Source organism: Tasmannia lanceolata, unplaced genomic scaffold (assembly GCF_043159265.1).
Source record: "Tasmannia lanceolata isolate RefF3 unplaced genomic scaffold, GAP_Taslan_0.1 ptg000044l, whole genome shotgun sequence".
Classification (NCBI taxonomy): Eukaryota; Viridiplantae; Streptophyta; class Magnoliopsida; order Canellales; family Winteraceae; genus Tasmannia; species Tasmannia lanceolata.
Window position 1 is genome coordinate 24,925,100 of NW_027518721.1, and position 24,398 is coordinate 24,949,497.

Here is a 24,398-nt window from a genome sequence, read left to right on the forward strand (position 1 = left end):
TTTCCTAAAAAAATTGCTTCAACGTGAAAAAACCCGACCCGACCCGAGATTTATCATGGGTAGGGCCGGGTTTGGGAATCGTGGGTTTTCCGAAAAAAACCCGACCCGACCCAAGATATTTCTCCGGTAGGGTTGGGTACTCCAAAACCCGACCCGCCCGACCCGAGTTGCAGCCCTAGTACTGTTTCATGCCTTATAGTAGGTCCCACTTTGATTCATCTGAACCGTTGTTTATTTGGTAAGAAAAAACAAGCTAATCGTGCGATCTGAACATGTAACCGTCTAAAGTTAGGTCGCGCCATGCTTAAGCTTTCATGTATAAGGGTGAGGTCGCCCATAAGAGCCCTGATTTTTGGTTCTAAGAGCGGAAAAGCCAAAAATGGGGGGACTTAGGCTCCCCAAGCGAGAGGAAACCCTAACCAGTGATGAGGAAGAAGACGAGAAATTCGCCATTACAAACCAAAGGCAAAAGCTTCAGAAGAAAAAGGACGGAAGAGATGAAGGCATTTTCGCTTCGTGCTCTTTTTCAGATCTTGGACTCCACCCTAATTTATGCCAACAGCTCAGAGGTTCTCTCTATACTCTTTTTTCTTCTTCTATTGTTTTAATGTTAATAATCGATGTTCTCCTCAAATATCTTTGATTTATAGTATCAGTCTACGGGAAGAGAAAATTAGACCAGAATTTCATAAGAACCAAACAAAAATCCTTTTAGTAGTTTCCTTTCTGAAATATCTTCGAATATACTGTACAGAACCGTGTAGATACATACGGAATCAGCATCGTATTAGATGAAATGCTGTAAAATCACAGGGACATATGGAAACATGGAATTTTAAGATGAAATGCCAGAATAAGCATAAATTCACACTTATAAACTATCACATAAGGAAGACAACTATCTATAATGGTTTAATAACATTGAACACTTAGTGACATATGCTTACGTGCATGTCTGATACCACATTTCATATGCAATTCATAATAAAATCATTATGTAACATGTACTGATATAGTAATGCGCTTACGATTTTGATTTCGACATGCATTTTGGTTTTATTATCGTTTAGGTGAGGATGAAAACGGAAACATTTTGGTAGTTTCATGTCGGTTTTGGTAGAAATTTAAAACCATGGTTGCAGCATTATTTGCCATAATTTGCTTTTAATTTTTACGCAAGAAGCACCGGAATCTCTATGTATCTCGTGAAATATCATATATGCATATAAATACATATCAAATAGACATACTATGGGTTAGTTATTATTATTATTGTTGTTGTTGTTGTTGTTGTTCTACTATGATGTTCATATTGCTCTGAAGTTCACACTTCTTTCCATTTTCTGTATATTTTTGACAGAAAGGATGGGATTTGAAGTTCCGACACTAGTCCAGGCCCAATCGATCCCAGTTATTATTTCTGGGCGGCATGTGTATCCTTTTTTTTTCTTTGATTTGATTGTGATTTCTGAGTTGTATTTGTTTTGAGTTTGTAACATTTGAAAATTTCCGGTCCATACATGTTCATAGTACTTGATAGCGTTCATTGTTTCTTTGACAGAACTGTCTAGACTTGTTAATGCAGCTACTGGCACTGGCAAGACTATTGCATATCTTGCTCCAATTATTCATCACCTGCAAATGTGCATTCCTCGCATCAACCGCTCTAATGGGACATTTGGTATGTTCCATTCTTTTTACAAACTTGGGTTCTTTTTTGCATTTGTTAGAGTCGTTATGGCCATGCTGTCATGATTAGAAAGTGCTACAAACTGTTTTCATATAACCAAGCATCATGTGTGCGTATTCTGATCTTTCAGCGGAGAAAAAAATGGAAAGAATAACCAATCTTTTTTTGCCAATCTCTTCTGCTCTGCTGCTTTTTTACATTGTGTGATTTTAAGATTCATCTTATTTGAAAGGCATGCGTGTGACTTTGCTGTATTTTCACTGGTGCAATTTAATTTTATTCTTCATATTGATGATGTAAAATCTCATGCTCCTAATTAAAGTTTTAAATAATAGAATATAATGAAAAATAAATTCTTTAGTATAGAAATCACCATATTCATTAAATTCAAGGCATTATCTCATTATAATGTAATTATACTTGTTTGATATCTTTTTTCCTTAGTATTTTCTTTGTTATTGTTGATTATAGGGCCACAATATTAAGTTATAACCATTATAGGTTGAGTTGTATTTGTTAGGGCCCACACTTAATTCTCTTAAGTATTCTTTTTGTATAATTGATAGGGCCCATCATTATATGGCCTTAAACCCATTATTGTAAACATGTCCAAGTGGAGATCCTAAATTCCAGCTGAAAATTATGTTTATTGAATATCAAGAAGTTCATCGATATTATTTGCCTTTCAAGCATCCAATAGATGTGGACCCTTGTTGATTTTTGATATGCCAGTAAAGCTCTTCAGGAAGAATCCAATGTAAATATACATATACAAGCAGATTATAACTTATGATGCCAACTTGCCATATGTTTCTTCTTCTTAATTAAGTTTTAGAGGTTGGTTACCTGCTGTAACATACGGAATGGATTCTCAATGGCAACATGTGGATCGTAGATCATTGCCCCTTATGCGTGAGGCATGGGGAATCCGTTGACCATTTGCTCCTGCATTGTCTGTTTGCTAGGGAGGTACGATGCCGTATTCTTGGAAATTTTGGGATGTCATGGGTCTTCCCTCGTCGCCTGGTTGATCTTGTGGAAAGTTGGTAACTAGCATCTTGGGCTTCAAGAGGAAGGATTTTGTGGAGAGTGGCGATACTGGCCGCCATATGAATCCTATGGAAGGAGAGGAATGCTAGATTGTTTGAAAGTCTCACCAAAGGCCATTTATTCATTTAGACAAAGATTATTTCCATTTCATCGGTGATGCTCCTCCCATTCTTCAAAATTTATTCTTCCTTTGTCCTCAATAGATGCTGGATGGAGATATGCTCAGAGTCAGAAAGGGTGGAGACCGCTTCACCTTCTTGGATGCCACTTGACCTAGGTTGGCTAAGGCTAAATTTTGACGGGTCAATCTTTGGGAATCCTAGGCCCGCAGGTGTGGGAGGGTTTCTTAGAGATGATCGTGAAGAGAGTAAATGGGCTTTTTGCGATCCCATTGGAGTGAAAGGTTTGTTTGTATGTTTTTTTTTTGAGCGATATCTGGGGTGAGAGATTATAACAAGGCAAAAGTTAGAGTGGTCCTACATGGCATTAGGATGACTGATAATAGCGTCTTGGACAAGCGAATAGTGGAGGGTGACTTCTTAAACATCATTAGATGTCAGATGGATGGATGGTAGTCGCTCCCACCCTTAGAGATTCGCATAGCTGATCGATGAGATTTGTGACCGGATAGTCATCCTGTCCAGTTTTAACATGTCCTTCATTCTGCAAGTAGTGAAGTGGATTGGCTAGCCAGAATGGCGTTAATATGGCAAGCTTGGAGATATTTGATCACCTTCCTCTTTGAAGTTCTTGTGTTTTCTATTATTGCTTTCTTCTTCCTTGTACATTCAACCTTCTCAGTCTTGGAGGTTTTTCTTTTACCCTTCAAAGAATAAGTATTCTGCCCACTCCGATGTTTGGGGTCCATGTCATGCATCTAGTATTTTTTCCTTTAAATATTTTGTGGATGATTATTCTAGAATGATATGACCATACTTATTGAAAGAAAGGTCAGAAGTTATTTATGTTTTCAAATCGTTCCATAAAGAAGTTAAAGTTGAATTTGGAAAAGATATTTATTATTTTATTACTTTCGTTCTGAAGGGAGACTCCCTGACCGTGATCAGATGGTTGAAGGGAGGCAAGGGGCACCCATGGAGGTTTCCGGCTAGATTAATGAGATCATGGATCGTGTAGAGAGATTACAAATATCTTTTCTTCACGTGAAAAGATTGGCAAACAAGGATGCCAATAGATTGGCTAGAGAAGGAATAGCCAGAGGGGAGTTGGAAATTGTTGACTTTCTCCTTCCATGAGGGTTTGATATTAATTCATTGCCGTTAAAAAAAAAAAAACTTTCATTATGAAAATGCTTTAAAATATATGAAAAATGATCTTTCTACCTTTTGTGTTGGTAATGGTGTGTTATTCATGAAACTTCCTGTGTTCATACTACTCAACTAAGTGGGGTAATTGAGAGAAAGAATAGACATTTGTTGGAAATTGCTCGCACTGTGATGTTTCATATGGCCGTTCCAAAAGGTTATTGAGGTGACGTTGTGCTAACTGCATGCTATCTTATTAATCGCACGCCTTTCTCTATTTTGAATGGTCAGGTCCCGTATCATTGTCTTTTTCTTATCTTTTTATTATTTCATCTTCTTGCTTGTATCTTTGGATGTTTTTGTTTTGCTCAAATGCTGAGTCTAGGTCTAGATAAATAGTCTCCTTGTGCTATCAAATGTTTTTTTCTTGGGTATTCATGTACACTAAATGGATATAAGTGCTTTGATTTAATTTTTTGTAAATCCAGTAATGATGCCATTTTCTTTAAAATTTACTTTTTTTTTGTGAAGGTGATGTTCTTGACGCTTAGTTGTTTTCTTCCTTATCCTCATATCCTGATCCACTATCAATTGCTATTGATGACTCTTCTATTATCCCTACAAGATTTGGCAAGCCTCTCAAAGTTACGCACAGGATTACAAGTAATGTTCTTTATGTTTGTAATTGATAGGGCCCACCATTAGATGGAGGCATTTTTTTTTTTGAAATTTTTTTCCTTTCAAAACTTTTCTAGAAAATTCCTGCAACTCAGACGTGACGTAATTGTCAAAGCCCAATTGCATGGCCCGGCTCCATTTTCTTCTGGGATTTGGTCCTAGATGGAGGCATTTTTGAAAACATGTTCAAGTGGAGATCCTAAGTTTTAACTGAAAAAGTAATTCTCTTGAATATTTAGAAGTTCATCAATAGTACTTGTAACCTTTCCAGAATCCGATAGATGTGGATCCTTGATGTTGATTGTTGATATGCCAGTATGCCATACTGAAGCTCTCAAGGAAGAATCCAATGCAAATATACACAATTCAAGCAGATCATAACTTATATTGCTAACTTACCATATGTCTCCTCTTCTTTATTGGCTTTGAAAGGTGGTTTAATCCCATAACATAACATGGGCTCTGTCATTCACAACTTGTGGCTTCTTACATCACCAATGTTCTTTAGTCTCCCTTTTTATGTAGACCCATCACACTTCCATTTATGAGAAGTCAAAATACACATTTGAAACTGGACAAGAAATGATTGACATAAGGTAAGTTATAATCTTTAAGCACAAGGAATCTGTTGGTGCTGAAGTTATTATGGACAAATAAAAAATGTGGATCGCCAAAGACTCCAGACATCTTGAAATTGTCTCACCGAGCATTGGTATTATCGATCAATTTTTTTTTCCTCCTTGGAAGTTTTGTTTTCTTTCTCTCTCTTCTTGCCAGGTTTATCAATGGCACTGAAGGAAAGCTTTGAACTGCATAATTGTTATTATTGACTTATTCGTCTTAAGCAAGCTCTATCTGGTTTCTAATTACCCAAGTATTCCATTGAATATGGTATTTCACTTTGTTAATGTCTTGTATTCTCCAGATGGTCATTATTTGATCAAACTAACAGCTAACACATTGGTAATAGCGTTGGTGCTTGTACCAACGCGTGAGCTATGCATGCAGGTTTATGAAATTCTACAGAAGTTGTTGCACCGTTTCCATTGGATTGTTCCAGGGTACATTATGGGCGGAGAGAATAGGTCAAAGGAGAAAGCCAGGTTGCGCAAAGGTTTGAACTAGGGTATCCTTTGATTTCAAAGTTTTCCTTTTTATGAGAGTCAAATTTGGTAATTCTCTGTTTTATTGTAGCATGAGACCAAGATTGGCTATGTGATTAATGAACTGGTCTTCATAATAGCCACTGGGAGTATTTCTTGCTTCTTTTTCAATTTATTTTCCTTCACAACTTAGCAAATACCATTTCTAATCAAGTCATAGTTCTAGATTTTATTTCCAGTATAATGAAGATAACAGACACTCGCTGGTGGAAGGTTACTGTTAAAATTTCTTTGTTTTGCTTTGTTGTGAAAACACCGTCGAGTCTGTCCTTCCCCAGTTGTCTGGAAGTCTGTCCTTCCTCAGTTTTGTGGACTTCTTATCTAATATGGATTCATTTCCAGGAATAACTATTCTTATTTCAACTCCTGGACGTCTTTTGGACCACTTAAAGAATACATCATCGTTTGTTTACACAAATTTGCGCTGGATAATCTTTGATGAGGCGGATAGGTACGAGTTACTGGTAAATGCTGCTGAAGTATTTAAGTGTTATCCTGGATTATATTTACTTTGCTTCCATCTTGCCACCATATTGTGCTGGTGATGGGAGTACATTCATCTTTTTCGTGGCATTCCTTCATGATCCTCTTTTTACAGGATTCTAGAATTGGGGTTTGGGAAGGAAATAGAGGAGATACTTCATCTTCTAGGTTCAATGAGTAATGGGTCTCTTGAGAAGAAGAATGGAGCATTGAATTCTGAGATTCAAAGGCAGAACTTGCTATTATCAGCAACTTTAAATGAAAAAGTGAATCATCTAGCTCAGATTAGCTTGGACAATCCAGTTATGATAGGTCTAGAGGACAAGAAGATTACTACCGAGCTACCAAGTCCATCAGGTAGACATTTCAGGCCTGTTGGATCTGATGGGAATGATGAATCAACTCATTCAAGCATGCTACCGATACGTTCAAATGAAGATTATAATCTTCCAGCTCAATTAGTTCAGAGATATGTGAAAGGTAAATATTCTTTTTCATGGGAACATTGTTTCACAATATATGAATATTGTTTTTATGGCATTAAGGTAATTTTGGTTATTAATTGTCCTTTACAGTGCCATGTGGTTCACGGCTAGTGGTACTTCTTTCTGTCCTTAGAGCTCTATTTGAAAAAGAAGTTTCCCAAAAGGTAAGGTTGAGTTTTCACTGACTGGATTGAATACTTAATGCAAGTAAACTGACTATATATTTGATCAAAACATGACTAAAGTAGGGTAAAACAGAATAGTCATGAGAGAAATTTTGTGACTATTCATTAGCCTCTTGAAAAGTAACTCATAATTTCATACAACAAATGGATATATATATATGAGAAAACGGTTCCTACACATATGTGTAGAGAGTTCTCTACACACTAGCTTAAAATACAGTGGAAGCCCACATTGTTTGGGTGATCCAAGCCATCCATTTTAAAGGCCCTCACATAGATAGGGTGTCTACAAAAAATCAGATCCATAGGATCATCCCAACCCTACGATTTGTGGAGGTAAAATGGATGTCTTTAAACCTTCACAACTTATCTACACATATGTGTAGGAACCATTCTCTCTCTCTCTCTCTCTCTCTCTATATATATATATATATATATATATATATATATATATATATATATATATATATATATATAGAGAGAGAGAGAGAGAGAGAGAGAGAGAGAGAGAAGTGTAGCTACACATATGTGTAGCTAACTTAGCTACACCGATGGCTTAAAATACAGTGGGCCCCACATTGTTTGGGTGATGCAAACCATTCATTTGATGGGCCCTCACATAGATAGGGTGTGCCCAAAAAATCAGCTCCATAGGATCATCCCAACCCTACGATTTGTGGAGACAAAAATGGACGTGTAAAAACCTTCACAAATCTGTCCATTTTTGCCTCCACAATTTGAAGGGTTGGGATCATCCAATGGAGCTGATTTTTTTAGCACACCCTATCAATGTGAGGGCCTATCAAATGAATGGTTCGGATCACCCAAACAATGTGGACCCACTGTATTTTAAGCCGTCGGTGTAGCTAAGTTAGCTACACGTATGTGTAGCTTCACTTAACTCCTATATATATATATATATATATATGAGAATAGAGTTCCTGAGGGTGCCCTCGTATAAGCTTATATGTGGTGGCTCTCACAAAACATAAGGGGCTCACATTGTTAGGATGATCCGAAGCATTCATTTGAAAGGCCCCATCATAGATAGGTTGTGTACAAAAAATCAGCTCCATTGGATCATCCTAACCCTTCCAAAAGTGAGGGCAAAAATGGGCAGATTTGTGGACAAAACGTGTCTATCCATTTTTCCCCCCACTTTTGGAGGGGTTAGGATGATCCAATGGAGCTGATTTTTTGTACACACCCTATCTATGATGGGGCCTTTCAAATGAATGCTTCGGATCATCCTAATAATGTGAGCCCCTTATGTTTTGTGAGAGCCACCTCATATAAGCTATATGAGGGCACCCTCAGGAACTCTATTCTCTCTCTCTCTCTCTCTCTATATATATATATATATATATATATATATATATATATATATGAGGAAAAGGATTGTGAGCTTGAACGTTCCAATCAAATGGTGCGCATGAGCTCTCAAACTCATGTGGCCCACATTGTTAGGATGATCCAAAGCATTCATTTGAAAGGCCCTTACATAGATAGGGTGTGTACAAGAAATCAGCTCCATATGATCATCCTAACCCATCCATTTGTGGAGGTCAAAATGGACAGACCACAAATCTGCCCATTTTTGCCCTCCACTTTTGGAGGGGTTAGGATGATTCAATGGAGCTGATTTTTGGTACACACCCTATCTATGATAGGGCCTTGCAAATGAATGGTTTGGATCCTCACAGAAATTGTGGGACCCATGTGATTGGTGCACTCAAGCGCACCATTTGATGTTAGAGCTCAAGCGCACGAACACATTCCTCTATATATATATATATATATATATATATATATATAAGCTAAACCACCTTAAGACCCTATTTTAATCCTAAGCAATTGGTATAGAATCAATTTCATCCCTTAGAACAACCAAAATATACTCTTAAGAATCAAATGTGTCTTACACACTGCTGTCCTAATAACAGTATTCATGGTTTTTTTTACATAGAGCCCACGAAAGCCTACTTTGACTTTGTCTAGTAATTAAATTAAAGAACTCCACAAATGGAGGTCTCTAGGGCTCACTATTGACTTTAGCATGGTGTTTTGATGCCTTCGAGCTTAATTTTGGATCTCGATTGATACTCAATTTTTCTCCCGAATCATCTTTTCTGAATTATGAGCTTGTTCATGAACTTTGCTTGCACTGGTTCAGGCTCTGCATGATATGATAGTGTTTTTACATCAACACATTCTATTTGGATTCGACCGGTAGCTGTTGTTGACTTTGCATTTCAACAAAGTTGAGAATGGTTTCTTTCAGAATTTCGGAGTTTATTTCAATCGAACATTTTGGATCCACCCATTTCACAATTTGCGATGCAACCCACATGATTCCATTCTTTCTGCTTGAACTTACTTGTCTTTTAAGGGGGCTTGCCCTCCTTTTCACTTTCTTCATCTGGTTCTACTTTTGTAATCATGCTTCCAAGCACACAAATGTTGTAATTCTATGTTGCAACTTCTTCATAATTTTCTTCTTGTGGTCAGGAAGTTTCCAATCATCATTTGCTCACAGATTAATTTTTTAAGTTGTCTCTTGCTCTTTTATTGCTCATAAAAGTCTTAAGACCATACTATTCAAAGAAAAAGAAAGAAAGAAGTCTTTAAGACCATCTGCTGAATGTTTATTGTATCTTCATTTGTTGAACTTCTTTTTCTCTTTTTTCGCCCTTGTTTTGTATTGGATAATATGGTCTGACTATTCATTCAATCAAACTCTTTTACTCTTATTTGATTTTAAGTACTCAAGTTTGCTCACAGGTTCATTCTACAGATTGTGGTTTTCTTCTCAACACGTGATGCTGTAGATTTCCACTATTCACTTTTAAGTGAATTTCGGTGGTCCTCCAATTTGCAAGCAGAAGTCAATCAAAAGCAGACATTTGTTAAATGCAAAACTTTCCGCTTACATGGAAACATGGAACATGATGGCCGGAGGGCAACCTTTCAGGGATTTAATGCCGAAAAATCAGCCCTTCTTTTATGCACAGATGTTGCTGCACGAGGCTTGGATTTTCCCAAAGTTAGATGTATCATTCAGTATGATTCTCCTGGCGAGGCCACTGAATATGTGCATAGGTATACATGGAAGTGAACTCTGTGGCATTGCATGTGCTTTGGAATTTGTTTCATTTTTTCTCCGAGTCTTAGTCAGTAGTTTTCTATGCATGTTCAGTTTTTTGTCCTTGACAGCACCTTTCATATTATCCGGCAGTGTTCTAGTTGCTTGTTGACCAAAAAAATAAAACAGAGGTAACAAGATGAGCTTGTATGCTTCATTCAATCTTGATATTTATAAATTTCATCTCCTTGGTACCCACCATTACCCTGCCATTAAACCAGTAACAGGGGCACTACATTAATTAAACGTTGCCGTATTAGGTATACACACTGGGCACTAAGGGAAATAATATTTTCAAAGCACCTTGCATTTTACTCATTCCAACATGCTGTTTGAGTTCAACTCGTGCTACGTTTATATTTTCTTTATATTGCATTCAATTGTTTTGCATTTTCATTTCATTTGTTTCAGATGTGCCTGCAGCATACTTGCATGTTTTTTCTTTCCATGCCATTTGAGTTACTCGCAAAGTCAAGAAGATCATGTTCGTGAGCAATAATAGCAGGCCTTCTTCCTGTTCTGTTTACGTCGTGATCTCTGCTAGGATGTATGGATGTATGGAAGTGCAAATAGATCATAACATTGTTAACTGTTGATACTTTTTCATATCATCGTAGGGTTGGAAGAACTGCTCGATTGGGTGAAAAAGGAGAAGCATTGTTATTCCTACAACCTGTTGAAATGGATTATTCGCAAGACTTGGAGAAACATGGTGTGACGTTGGAAGAGTTTCCACTCCTCAAGGTTTTAGACAGTTTTCTCTTGTATAGTCAGATGCACCATAACAGGAAGTTGTTATCTTTAGAGATGCATCCTTGGCTGTTATCTCTACAGAAGGCTATTGAATCCTTCATCTTAGCTGAGGTACATACTTTCTAGTTTCTTTCTTTTTTTTCCTTGCAGAGAGTGACTTCTTTTCTTTTAACCTTTTAAGGGTTTTTTGACATTAAATCCCTATTCAGTAAAATATCTTCCAATTAGTCATTAAGAATCACATATTATTCAACAAGTTCAAGATTTGAGATGTTATTTTCGATGGATTTCCGTTGATTCTTGTTTACTACTATGTCTAAAATCACAATGTTGCCCTTATTTTCTCATTGTTAAGTTGCTTAAAATCCTTGATTAAAGCTCTTTCCACCTCTGCTCAAAGCACTCTCTCTCTCTCTCTCTCTCTCTCTCCACCCACTAATCGGGCATCACCACCTCATCCCCTTACCTAACTCTTCCCCATCCACACTCTTCCTCAAACCCACCGCCACCCTTATCTCTCCTAGAAGCTCTCCGTCAAACCCAACACCACCTCAGCCACTGCCACCACCTCCCCAACAAACCCGTTCTTTCTCTTAGAACAACGCCTCCTATGATGATGGGTTCTTTACTGGTTTTTGCATAGAGGGTCTGCTGGGGAGTCTAAGAACCAGAAGGCATTAGAAGTTTCTACTGCATAGCCTGTCTTTCACGGCTTCGTTTGTTTTAAAAATTGTTTGTAGAGAGAAGGAATGATGGGCTTGATGGGTTTAATATGGTTGGTAGTAAGAATTTTATGGAAGAAGTGAAGGAAAAGAGTTTAAAAGCTCATATTAGAAGCTGGGGAGGGAAAGTGGAGGTGTAGCTGCACTTCTTTCCTTTTCTGTGTAGATGGTAGAGTTGGTATTAATCTGATGTGGTTCTTTTCTTCTTTGAAAATTGTCAGCTTCAAATGGGTTACAAAGGAATTGGGTTGTTCCTCTGTAGATTTCAGAACTTAAAATGGAATGAGGGGTGCAGGCATGGGAGACAAAAAATCAAGTTCTACTTCCTTTTTCAGAGCTCTGCTTTTCATCTCATTGAAATGAAGCTTTACTGTCATCTCAGAAAAACAACTAGCTTTAGTTATGGGCATTTTACAAAGAGATACATGTCTTCTCCACACTCTAAGAAGATTTTAGCAAGAATGAAGAGAGTGAGAATCCCTTAGATTTTCTCCAGTAAAGAGAGAAGCAAGGTTTTTTGAGAGATGACTTCAGTATCTACGTTTCCTTTTGATCAGAAAACTGTACTCTCTCTAGGAAGGGAATCAGATGAGAGGGACGCAAAAAAGAAGAAGAAGAAGAAGAGGGATTATGGAGAATTTCCAGCAAAGGGGGGAAAAATTCAATCAAAGAAGAATAGTGATGATGATAAACCTTCTGACTGAGAAATGGTAAAGACCAAATCAGATTTCGACCATTTCTATGAGAAAATGTGGGAGAAAGCTCAATTATTAGATGAACAATATCCGTGACAACAAAGAAGCTTCATAAAATTTCCATGTTAAACAGAAGCAATCTGAATAGGTTTTTGTTGATGTATTTGCAAACCATCTATCTCACCATGAATTTATTGATCGAAAAATTAAGTAGGTTGCAGGGTTAAAAAAGATGCCCAAAAAAGATCACAATATGCGATTGAAAATGCCCATAACCGAATAGACAGAGAAATGAACACCAGATTATCTTGGGAACTAAGCTTGAATGGAAGCACCGTAAAAGAAAAGTATTTAAGAGAAGGAAGCGCACAATCAAGCTTCATTTCAATGAGATAGTACCGTATTTTATTTCCTACCAGCCTATCTCCCATAACCTTGTATTCCTATCCCTCTCAAATGGGTGTCCCTGCTTTCCCTCCACACCCGCCTCCCTCTTTCCATCTCTCCTTAGCAAAAGGTGATTCATACAACAAATCACCAAAACCATGAATTTAAAGATACCCTGTTTTTTGTGTTGACCTACAACCATGAACTTTTTTCTGGATAATGAAATCTTTGTTTTGTAACCGTTTTCGGAGCAATTTTTTTGACTAGATTTGTGGCATGATTTCAAATTTTCAATGCTTGAAATATAGATTTATTGAACCATGATTATTCTTCCTGAAAAGATGGAATAACCCAGAATTCACGGACTGAATTTTTTGGATTTTTTTTTGAAGCATTTTTTTCTGGTTATTTGTCATCACGAAAACATTTTTCCATTTTGTCAGGGTTTATTTCTGTTTCTCTAATGACATCATATAATGGTCTATAGCTACTGATTATTATGCAAAAATGATCGCGAAGACTTCAATTTTATGAAGTTAAACTCAGGTTTCATCCACGATCAAATATGTTTTTGGTTGCTAAATTTGTTATAAGACTTTTTGAACTGAAATATGTGGGTTAGCTATTTCCATTGGAATTGGAATTTCTGAGTTCAAAACCAAAAAAGGATTACAAGACGAAGAAAATACAAAACTTATCTTCTAACCAGCAAATACAACCCCTTCCGGAAACCATTTGTTACTTGAAGTAAGATGGTGCTCCTTTGGTTGTGCTTGATCCCCAATCTTCCTTTGGATGAACTGATCTTTTCTTGAAGTTCTTCGTATGTTTAAAGCGCCTACCCCACCTTTTAGAGACTTTTGGACATGATTTGACAAGGAGTTTGGTTGTTTTTTTCGGTACTTTTTCAACTTCAGGTATATACACGTAGAGTTTTTAGAACTTTTATTAATCACTCATCCTCTCTTTTCTTTTCTTTTTTCTTTTTTTTAAAAAAGGTATCACTCATCCTCTCTTGACCACTCAGCTCCTCCCTCTTCTCATCAAAATCCAAAAATAAAAATATTTGGTTGACTTGGCGCTGCCCTAGAGACAACCATTGTCTGCTGGTCACTGGACACATGCCTGTGGTCCAAGCCCTCGAGCAAGCAGACAAGTCCAAGATGCATGTAAGAAATAGGGTGTTTGTTGAGATGGATAGTTTGATGTTAGATTTTATTCATCCAAGCCAAGATGGTCTCCAATGGCGAGGAAATGGATGTTCATCTATATGGATACCAAGGTGTGGGATTTGATGGAAGGGGTTTCCTATGAGTGCCTGCTTTGGGTAAAGTTTTAGAAAGGGCAACAGACCAACAGCTCTCTCTCTAACATTTATTAATCTATTGAAAGGCTAAAATTGTAATTTTAAAAATAACACTGACAGAACCTAGGTGGACTTGAGGGACATTTTAGAGATTAGTTTTGAAAGCCTTGCCATTAAAAAAAATTTCAGATAATATGATGTTCTCAATGACTAATTGGAAGATTGTTTACAAATCATGGACTTACATCTTGACGAATGAATCACCCCCTGCATTCGGGATTGGGCGGAGGTCGGTCTCGCTTTAAGCGTACTTGCAAAGTGTTCCGTGGAATAGGAACTGCAGGTCTATTAATAAAAGTCCCTACATTTGAAGCTTGGTCCTGCTGTGCGATTTCAAAATGTTACTAAATTGCATTTTGCAAGAAAATTGAACGCTAAATTCTCAAATACAACCTAAATTGGATTAGCTGAAGTACAAACTGATTTTCCTCAAATGTAAGGTTTAAAAATTAAGATTTCTTGGTATTGATCTGTTTTTTTTTTTACATGAGTCTCAACATGAGTGACTTGTCTAGTGTTATATTTCATGCAAGTTCTCAGGCATGCCTTCCCCAAGCCTTTTTGATTTATTTTAACTTTGAACCTATGATCATGTTATTGACTACATCTTACAAATTATAGGCTGTGTGATCTCAGTTTGGAACTTAGCTTTTTGAATTCTTGATTGGGTCTTCCTAGTCAGACAGTTTTCTGCCACTCGATAACTGATATCTTCCTCTCACTGATGGAGATTAAGTTCCTTGTCATTTGCTGTAACTTTTCTGAACCTCCTGCCCATTGTTCAAGTGTGTTGATCTGTTAAGTCTGACAACAAAAGACATGAAATGCTTTTCATTTTTTTTTTTGAAATGGTTGGAAATGCTAATTATTTACTTTTTCAAGAGAAAAAACATGACTTAGACACACCTGCTATTAGATGGAAATTTGGTCCTGTGAATCTAATCCAGTTCAAGCTTCAAGGGTTTATTGAATACTTGAGACTTGAGACAGCTCTGGGAGTTGATCTGGCATACTTAAAGAATTCTTTAGTTAGTGTAAGTTATCAGATGGCATCATTATGCTGGTGAATCGTTAATCTGTCGTTTTTAGTGATAACCCCTCCTGCTCCAGAATCTCATGTTTATTTGGGACTGCAAAACAGCTTAGTTTCTATATTTGTTTCTTTTGTTTTCAGTTAGTTTTTGCTTCAAAAGTTACTTTGTCCAGTCACATACCTCTGCTTTTCGCCGCTTTTGGTAACTAGGAATCTGGCTATCGCTGTTGAACTAATAGCCATACCCCATAAGGTCTGGTCATAACGACTGTTTCCAAGTCTTTTCACCAGTCCTTCAGTGGTATTTTAACTTCACACCTTATATCTTCTCCACATCCAATTCGCGGTATTTACACACTGCTCATTTGGTTGGTTCAGTCAAGGATGAAGAAGCTGGCCAAGGATGCATTTTTGTCTTGGGTTCGTGCGTATGCTGCTCACCGTGGTGATCTAAAGAGGATATTTATGGTGAAGAAGCTTCACTTGGGCCATGCTGCAAAGAGTTTTGGGCTAAAGGAGCAACCGTCTTTGGTCGGAGGATCATTCCTAAAGCAAACAAAGAAGAGAAAGAGGGATCACAAACAGAGCGGATTGACCAAAAGGAGACGGTTTTCCAATGGAAAATAAACTCACCAAGATCCGTCATTGTTTTCTGGAAGGTAATTCTCATCTCAGCCGTTACTTTTTTCTGTCCTTTGTTTTGCTTGTGTACAACTTTTTTTTCTAATGTTTTTTCAGCAGCAACGACGAAACTTCTCCTTTTTAAAAATCAGATATGGGCATACAGCTAGACTGCAGAGGCCATGAATCTGTTTCTTGTCAGGTATGTGCATGAGTTAACAGGCCTCTTAACTCATATTTTTATATGTAATGAGCTTCTGATGTGTGACAAGTGCATAGTTTTTCCTGAGCGTGAATTATAGTTGAAGGAATAGAAGTTGAATGCTTGTCTGAAATGGCTGATTTATCATCCCTTTCCTTGATGGGCCATGCTTGTTTGTGTACAACTTGTGACCAATACTATGGATGCATCTTCTGCTTTAGAAACAAAGACCCTGATAATTGCTGCTCCAATGGAGAAACCCAACCAAGAGAAAGTCCACATATCCAACATAATAATACTATAATACAAGTCCAGGAAATACCTTTTCTAAAAATAACTAGAACCATGACCCAAATCGACTGCATTTGTTTTATTATAATCCTGACTCTTAAAATCACCAAACAAAGCCCTGGGCTGTGTTTAGATTGCCGAAACCAGGTGATGAGGATAGTAGGCGTGAAGAAGTCTGAGAAAGGGTGCTTGTTGACCGGCTCTAAGTAAAAACTGGGTTAGGCACTTAGTTTATAGGGAGAAAGTTAGCGGTTTGGGGAATCTGTTTCCCATCCCAAGAGGTGGTATTCTTATTTTGCTCCGGTTGGTAATGGTATGAAATTTTTATTGGAAATTATTTGGATTACATATTTTATTTTATTTTTCATTCCGTTTATGGGTGAATTGGAATAGGATGCTGATTCCTGGAATCCAAATGGAAATAGGATGCCAATTCCGATGCCTAATTCGAGCAATCCAAATGCCGCCCAATGTTTTGTGCCCACATATGCTTGTAGGAATGCTTATAAAAACAGATGAGGGTTTTCCACTTAGAGTAATTAAGAATTATAAATTACAGAAAAGATATCTAATCTCATTTCACAAATGTATACCCCTCTTCAATTCAAAACCATTTTGTGCATTAAAAATGTTGTTTATCCTTGCTGCTTCTCTCTTCCTCTACTGAACCATGCTTGTAAGAAGCTCCTCAAGCAGGCCCGAGGTGACTGTTTTCTGCTCAATGCCTATAAGTTTATATGCAAAGGGTCCAAGCGCCGGAGGTAGGCAGACTGAAGATAGTTTGGTGAGTCTTGGAGGGCGAGGGTGATTGTTGAATGGTGTGGCAGCAAGAGGGCAATGAGTGGAGGATAACAATATAAAATTGCAGAGAATAAGGGTGTTTTTTGTTTTTTAAACTGTACAAGAACCCTAGGTGATTAATTTTTAATAAAAAAGCCATTTCAATCATTTTAGCAGTAATTACCTAGCCGAAAACCCAACAGCAAAGACACTATATGCCCAAAAATGAAAATGGATTCAAGTCTGTCGAATTTCACAAATTGGTACCACAAAACTGACTGTCCAACAATTTCAGAGACCACCCTTTCACACACATTAGGGCTCTATAAGAGCAGTCGACTCTCCATGGGCCCCACTGTACTTTTTAGGTGCCTGTGTAGTACACACCCACGACCCACCTATCGTATAAAATATCTTGGGTCAATTACTGTTACATGCTGCAAATTTGAAAAAAATGACGAGAAAATGTTGCATTTTTGAAAAAATTCTACAAAATGCTATTTTATTAAAAGAAGAATTTTTTAGGATGAAAATACCCCTCAACTTACTTTAATCTCTCTTCTTGGTTTTACCGTTTAACTCTTTTACTTTCAGGTTTTACACTCTTTCATTTCTAGGTTTTACTCTGACGCATTTTGTGTGAAACAGCCTCATTTTCCGGCGATAGAAGCCTTCTTCTCCGGCAGCAGATGCTTCTTTGTTCCGAGGGATTCTAAGGATCAACAACTATGCCTTTTTTGAAAGCCAAGAGCACCGATCTATCAGTGTTTATATCGTCATGTGAGCAGAGGAAGAAAATAGAATGGGAAGATGAAAAGGAGAAATTGGATTATGGACATGTTGAGAAACCCCATTTGATAATTTTTTGTTGTGTTACCGTGGCTAATGAAAAACTCCACTACCTCTCTTAACTTCTAAACTTGTAAAAGAGATGCTATGGCAAAGTCATATGTTCATCATTTTTGTGCTATCCAATGGACATCAAATGATTAGTTATTTTCAGAGAGGACAAAATCTTTATGCTAGAATTTGTAGAACTACCCTGTTTCGATTGCTAGAGTGGTCGGTCCAAGGCATGGTTTTAAATTTCGACCGAAATCTGAAATCGGTCCGAAATTTCGGATTTCGGTGGAGACCGACACCGAAATCAACAAAAACCGAAATGGTCATTTATTTCGGCTGAAATTTCCGAATTTCGGTCGAAATTTCAATTTTGCCCGAAATTTAAACCAAAAAAACCTTTTTTTATTATTATTTTAATATTCCAAAATTTAATATTGAATAAAATACCATTTTGTTTGTGGTACCGGATTTCGACTGAAATTTTGAAATTTCAAGGTCCAAAACCGGTACCGAAACCAAAATTTTAAACCATGGTCCAAGGTAGGTGATGTTTATCATCGTCAGATATTTGAATGAGGTCTACTTGACCGAAGGCAAAAAGAAGTTCCGAATGTTACTGGAATGTTACTAGAATTAAAAATTTAAGTCGAAGCCAAAACATCTTAGTCAAAGCCAAAAAAAGTTAGTTGAAGTCAATTACGTGGTAGTCGAAGCTAAAAATTGCTTGGTCGAAGCCAAAAAAAAAGTTCCGAGTGTTACTGGAATTCAAAAGTTTTAGTCGCAGCCAAAAACATGTTAGTCGAAGCAAAAAAACAGTTATTCAAAGCCTAAAAAAATTTAGTTGAAGCGAAAAACAGAACGGCGAATGTTACTGGAAATACAGTTTTGGCTTCGACCAAGTAATTTTTGGCTTCAAATAACCTTTTTTCGCTTCGAGTACTTGTTTTTGCGTGGAGAAGGAGAAAAAACAGTTATTCGAAGCCTAAAAAATTTAGTCGAAGCGAAAAACACAACAACAAATGTTGCTGGAAACACATTTTTGGCTTCGAATAACCTTCTTTCGCTTCGAGTACCTGTTTTTGCGTCGAGAAGGAGAAAAACAGTTATTCAAAGCCTAAAAAATTTAGTCGAAGCGAAAAACAAAACTGCGAATGTTATTGGAAACAATTTTTTGGCTTCTACCAAGTATTTTTTTTTGCTTTGAATAACCTGTTTTCGCTTCAAGTACATGTTTTTGCTTCGAGAAGGAGAAAAACAGTTATTCGAAGCCTAAAAAATCTAGTCGAAGCGAAAAACACAACTACGAATGTACTCGAAACACATTTTTGGCTCGACCAAGTATTTTTTTTGCTTCGAATAACCTATTTTCGCTTCGAGTACCTGTTTTTGTGTCGAGAAGGAGAGGGAGAGATGTCGAAACCCTTTTTGAGAAAGATTTGAGAAGGAAGAAGGCCGATGTGTCCAATTTTGTGGATTTCAAGCAAAAACCCACTTATGGAAGCCAATTTTGTGCATTTTCAATTTTCTTTTGCAAATGCAATTTGGAAGCCAATAAATAAGGCAGCATACAACTACTTATACATTATCAACTACTTTCTTCAATGGTGAAGTCTGGAGCAAAAGCCACACAGAAAAACTTAAGAGGTTTTACATAAACATTTAAAACAAAAAAAAATGACAAATGTTTATGGCAATTGATGGGCCTAGCTAGCGCACTTCTTGCAGCCACATCGCCTCATAGTGTTGCTAGTTCAAAAGGAAGCTTTCCAGAATGAGAGCAGTTGAATCCAAGATGAAGCTTTTCCAGAATTTCTATAACTGCTTGAATGCATCTACAAGAAATATGGAGCTTCACAGGAGACACCGGACCTACCAAACAACGACCAATTAATATTTAAATTTCTGATCAAAAGGCACTCTATCTAGTAATTCAAACCGTATATGTCACATACCCGTTGTATATAGGAGCAGATGGCCCAATGGGAGTCTAGGTGACTTGTTGAGTTCGTTTGGAAGGATTTTTACATGACCTTTTATTGTGGCCTAGTTGGCCACATGAACTGCAATTATAATGTACACGAACTTGCAGTTCTCGCTCGGTCCTTCTTGAACAAGGTCTTCCATGTGGCCTTTTGGGGTGTGGGGGTAGGGCTGGCAATTTCCCCCGTTAAAACGGGGATCCGCCCCGCCCCGCCCCGTTTTAATATGCAAGCCATTATTAATATCCTCTTATTTTAGTATTGTTTTAATGTTTTTTAAGTTAACAGTAAATATTTTTTTATGCTGGTGATATTTGCACTACTAGATTTTGATAAGTGCACAAACACGGCTTCTCTTTTTTTTTTTTTGAAAGCTTTTTTAAGGTGAGGATTTTTGTGTGAGGCGGGGATGGGGATTAGGTTTCCCCGCGGGGCGGGGACGGGTCCTTCCGACCGGGGCGGGGACGGGGAATGCAACATCCGGTCCCGCCCCGCCCTGTTGCCAGCCCTATGTGGGGGTGATACAATCACCAAAGAGTGGGGAGGAACCTGCCACTACGATCGATCTAATGTAGATAGCACCACCTCTTCATAAGTGTCCCGATACTTCTCGGTGAGAAACCATGGTTGGCATAAACAATGTTTCCAACTCTCCCATGCATAGTTGTGAAGCATCATAGTTAGAGAAATAGAATGATTCTTTCAACTTACAAACTAATAACTTGCAGAAAAATGAAGGAAAAGGTACATTACTTTCTATTTCCATCGATCCTTTCGCTGACAGGGCTCGTATGAAAATCATCTCCAATGTCATTGTTTAAGTCCATATCATACCCGCATAGTTCAGAGTCATGAAAGTTAGCAAGATGGAAAGAATATTTTAGTACAATTGTTCATGGGTTGGGATGATTCGTATTGCATAATATTCCCATCGATCCCTTCTTTGACATGGCTCACATAAAGTCTTCTTCAGTAGAATTATTTAGGTCCAATTGACACCTGCATAGTTGTGACTCCTCAAAGTTAGTACACTTTATCTGATATTTGAAATTTCAAATGTAGAAGTTGCAATCAAATGTAAAAGTTGCAAAACAGTCAGCTAAGAAATACAGTACCGGCCATTGTTCATTTGTTGGGCTAAATCATCTTCTCTAATGTTAATGTCGACTTCATTCATGACGTGCTTCCCACAAAATGATTCTTCATGATCCTTCCTTAGGTCGACTTCATAAATGGGAGAAAGATTGACATTTCGTTGGTGTCGCGGAACCATTATATGATGTGGCATGGAAGTAGAAGTCATGCTTGGGGGAAAAGATGGTGAACTTACACGAACTTTGTTTGGGGGCAATATAGATGAATTTACATTCAGGGAATTAGAACCTTCATCTCTACTAGACTTACTTATGTATAGGCTTAAAGAATTGAACCCTCTACTATTATCAAAAAGCCTAAACGTTGATTGGAGGTCATCTTCGTCTGCAACATCATACAAAGTGGTCTGAAATTGATCAACAACATATCAACATTTTATTGCTAACGAAACCTCACTTTCACTTGTATTAATCTTACGGTGAATTAGAGATTGAAATTCCCATAAATTAATTTGGCGATTCATGGTTAATAACTTCCTCTCCCCACCGACGTAGTCATACAAAATATTATCCTTCAAATTCCCATCATAGTGCAATAAAAAAGAAGTCAATTACCATTTTCCACACCTATCAAACCTGTAACAAATTTACACTTAGGTTACTCGAAGGCAAACTTACTTACAGGAAGAGAAAGTAGTTGTTAATCCATTCCAATATAAATTAGTTGAATTCCAAATTTTCTAGCTTAAGGCCAAATTAGTTTAATCAAAGGCAACATATGTCACTCGAATCCAAAATAGTGAGTCGAAGCAAAAATCTATATTACTCGAATCCAAAAAAAATGAGTCGAAGCAAAAAATAGGTGGCTGTAACCAAAATCAGTTACCCAAAGAGCTCTCACTAGCCAAAAGGGTAGTGGAAGCCAAATGGTACTCGCACGGGTTACTCGAAGCCAAAAGGGTACTCGCACTAGCCAAAATGGTAGTGGAAGCCAAAAAACTTTACTTGAACCCAAAAAACCTAGTCGAAGCCAAAAAACAAATTACTCAAAACCAAAAAAAGTTATTGGAAGCCAAAAAAGTTAGTCGAAGCAAAAAACGTAGTAGTCGAAGACAAATTTTTTTTACTCGAAGCCAAAATGTGTTAGTCAAAGCGAAAAAAAGTTAGTCGAAGCCTAAAACGTGGTAGTCGAAGCCAAAAAATTTTACTCGAAGCCAAAACTTGTTAGTGAAAGCGAAAAAAAGTTAGTCGAAGCTTAAAACGTGATAGTCGAAGCCAACAAATATTTGTCGAAGCTAAAAATATGTTATTCTAAGACAAAAAAAGTTCCGAATGTTATTGGAATTCAAAAGTTTTAGTCGCAGCCAAAAACATATTAGTCGAAGCCTAAACAAATTTAGTCGAAGCGAAAAACACAACGGCGAATGTAGTAGAAATACTTTTTTTGGCTTCAACCAAGTAATTTTTGGCTTTGAATAACCTGTTTTCGCTTCGAGTACCTGTTTTTGCATCGATAAGGAGAGGGAGAGATCTCAAAACCCTTTTTGAGAAAGATTTGACGAGGCAGAAGGCCGATATGTCGAATTTTGTACATTTCAAGCAAAAAACCTTCGAATACCCTAAAAAATGAGAGAGAGAGAGAGAGAGAGAGAGAGAAGGAGATGATGTTAGATGGAGTTTTGAGAAAAAAAATAGAAATATATATATATATAGAGAGAGAATGAGATTTCAGGTTTACCTTCTTACGTATTACTGGACAAAAGAGTAGGTTTAGTCGGAGAAGAAGAAGCACTTCGACTAGGTTAAAAATATCAAACAAAATGGGTAAAGTAAAACTGTAAAAGAAGGAAGAAGAATAAAGGTACTGAGGGGCATTTTGGTCCTAGAATTTTGATTTTCTTATAAATAAGTATTTATTCGTTTTTTTTTCTCAAAAAGCGACATTTTCCTGTCATTTCTTCCGCTCTCTGACACGTAACAGTAATTTACCCAAATATCTTTATATGCTAAGAAAAATGCTAAAACCAAGGGGCATCTTACGCTCCTTATGGCACATTTACTGGGCACCACTTCTACCATTGTAAGGCCTTGAACGGACTATCCTAAGCCTTTGTTGGGAAGGTTGCCTTTTCCATGCTACTTTTCATGTGGTGGGAAACTAAAACAGGAAAGAGTGTCTTTAATATGTGGTCCTGGTATAAAAGGGTCTTGGTTTGCAAAGACCATGACTAGTGGGACAGGGTTCGTGTGTGTGTGTGTGAGAGAGAGACGTTCTTTTGCGCGTCTTCTCAGGTCCCTTCTTGTGTTTTTTCTCTAACTTTTCTTGCATACGGTCTTGGTGGAGAGGACAAGTGAAAAGGTTCAATTTGCGGGTTTGCAAGTTAATCCCATTGTAATCCTTATATTTTGTTTTCTCATATGAAAGATCTGCTCTCACCTATCTTGAACATAATATCTTTTATCCATAAAGCCACTAAGAACATCTTAATCCCTTAAATCACTTAAGCCCTCGACACTTTTAGGCCCTGTTTGTTTTGGATTTTGCAAACACTCCAAAACTGAAGCTGATTATTGGACTCAAAATTATGTATCTTTGCCCTCATTAAAGATGTGGGGCCTGGTAAGACAGTATGGATGAGAAATAAGACCTATTTTTATATGATGGCCGACAGGGACAGGGTAATTTACAAGGGCTTACGCAAGGGACTGTAAGACAGCCTAAGCCTTAATGTTGCTTAGCTGTCACTGGAACCCAAGACATCTAGTAATTAATACCCTGTTCTATTCTCACTCTTAAATTTCATTCTCTGCATCTTCTATCCTCATTATCTACCATCATGATGTCGGCCCCACCACCTGCTTTTGAATGGAAACTGTTATACGTTGGATGGTCATGAGATGAAGGGTTCAGATCTAATGTTCATGAGATGAAGGGTTTAGATCTCGTATAAGGCCCTGTTCATTTAAGATTATGACAACCAATTGGTTTTGGACTCAACATCGTTTGTCAGAGCCTTAAATGAACTTGGCCAAGTTTTCTGCAGGTGTGGATTTAGTTAGGGAAATGTTATCAGCACTACTGTAATTTGATGAGGGCACTCCACACTTTATTAAAAGTACTGTATGGCCGACACCATAGGATGATCCAAACCGTCCATTAGATGGACCATAGCTTCAATAGGTTTTGCCCAAAAAATCATTTCCATAGGGTGAACCTAACCCTCCAATCTGAATGTTAGAGGGTTGATCCTAACCCTCTATAGATCGGAGGGGTAGGATCAACCTATGAAAATAATTTTTGGGGCACAACTTATTTAGGCTGTGGCCCATCCAATGGACGGTTTGGATCATCCTATGGTGTCGGCCATACAGTACTTTGAATAAAGTGAGAGTGCCCTCATCAAAATACAGTAGTGCTGATAACATTTCCCTTTAGTTAATGTATAGAAAAGAAAATAAAGGTTAAAATAGGAAAGGAAAACACTTTGAAA

The 24,398-nt window shown here is 37.5% G+C and overlaps 1 protein-coding gene across 9 annotated transcripts; it reads left to right on the top strand.

Annotated features, from left to right (window-relative positions):
* Nucleotides 1–329: 329 nt before the first annotated feature.
* On the top strand, nt 330–18,005 carry LOC143863488 (P-loop containing nucleoside triphosphate hydrolases superfamily protein). Of its 9 annotated transcripts, none has more exons than XR_013240875.1 (12): nt 330–569; nt 1,361–1,433; nt 1,572–1,681; nt 5,654–5,797; nt 6,189–6,297; nt 6,445–6,809; nt 6,905–6,978; nt 9,794–10,098; nt 10,759–11,005; nt 15,476–15,756; nt 15,836–15,920; nt 17,586–18,005. XR_013240875.1 is itself a non-coding variant. In XM_077374161.1 (11 exons), exons 1-10 carry the CDS (start codon nt 380–382, stop codon nt 15,722–15,724), a joined length of 1,866 nt encoding a protein of 621 aa, XP_077230276.1. In that variant the 5' UTR covers nt 330–379; the 3' UTR covers nt 15,725–15,756; nt 15,836–16,080. The 9 variants fall into 9 exon arrangements, 2 of the variants coding, with proteins under 2 accessions (XP_077230276.1, XP_077230277.1); XR_013240876.1 differs by having other exon boundaries at nt 17,609–18,005; XR_013240874.1 differs by having other exon boundaries at nt 17,640–18,005.
* The last annotated feature ends 6,393 nt before the right edge of the window (nt 18,006–24,398 follow it).

Bases quoted from the DNA above. Each gene is read 5' to 3' on its own strand.
- LOC143863488 (XM_077374161.1), top strand. From the start codon at position 380: ATGGGGGGACTTAGGCTCCCCAAGCGAGAGGAAACCCTAACCAGTGAT. The intron at 5,798-6,188 runs GTTTGAACTAGG...ATTCATTTCCAG, and splicing joins GAAAGCCAGGTTGCGCAAAG to GAATAACTATTCTTATTTCA. The intron at 10,099-10,758 runs GTATACATGGAA...ATATCATCGTAG, and splicing joins GCCACTGAATATGTGCATAG to GGTTGGAAGAACTGCTCGAT.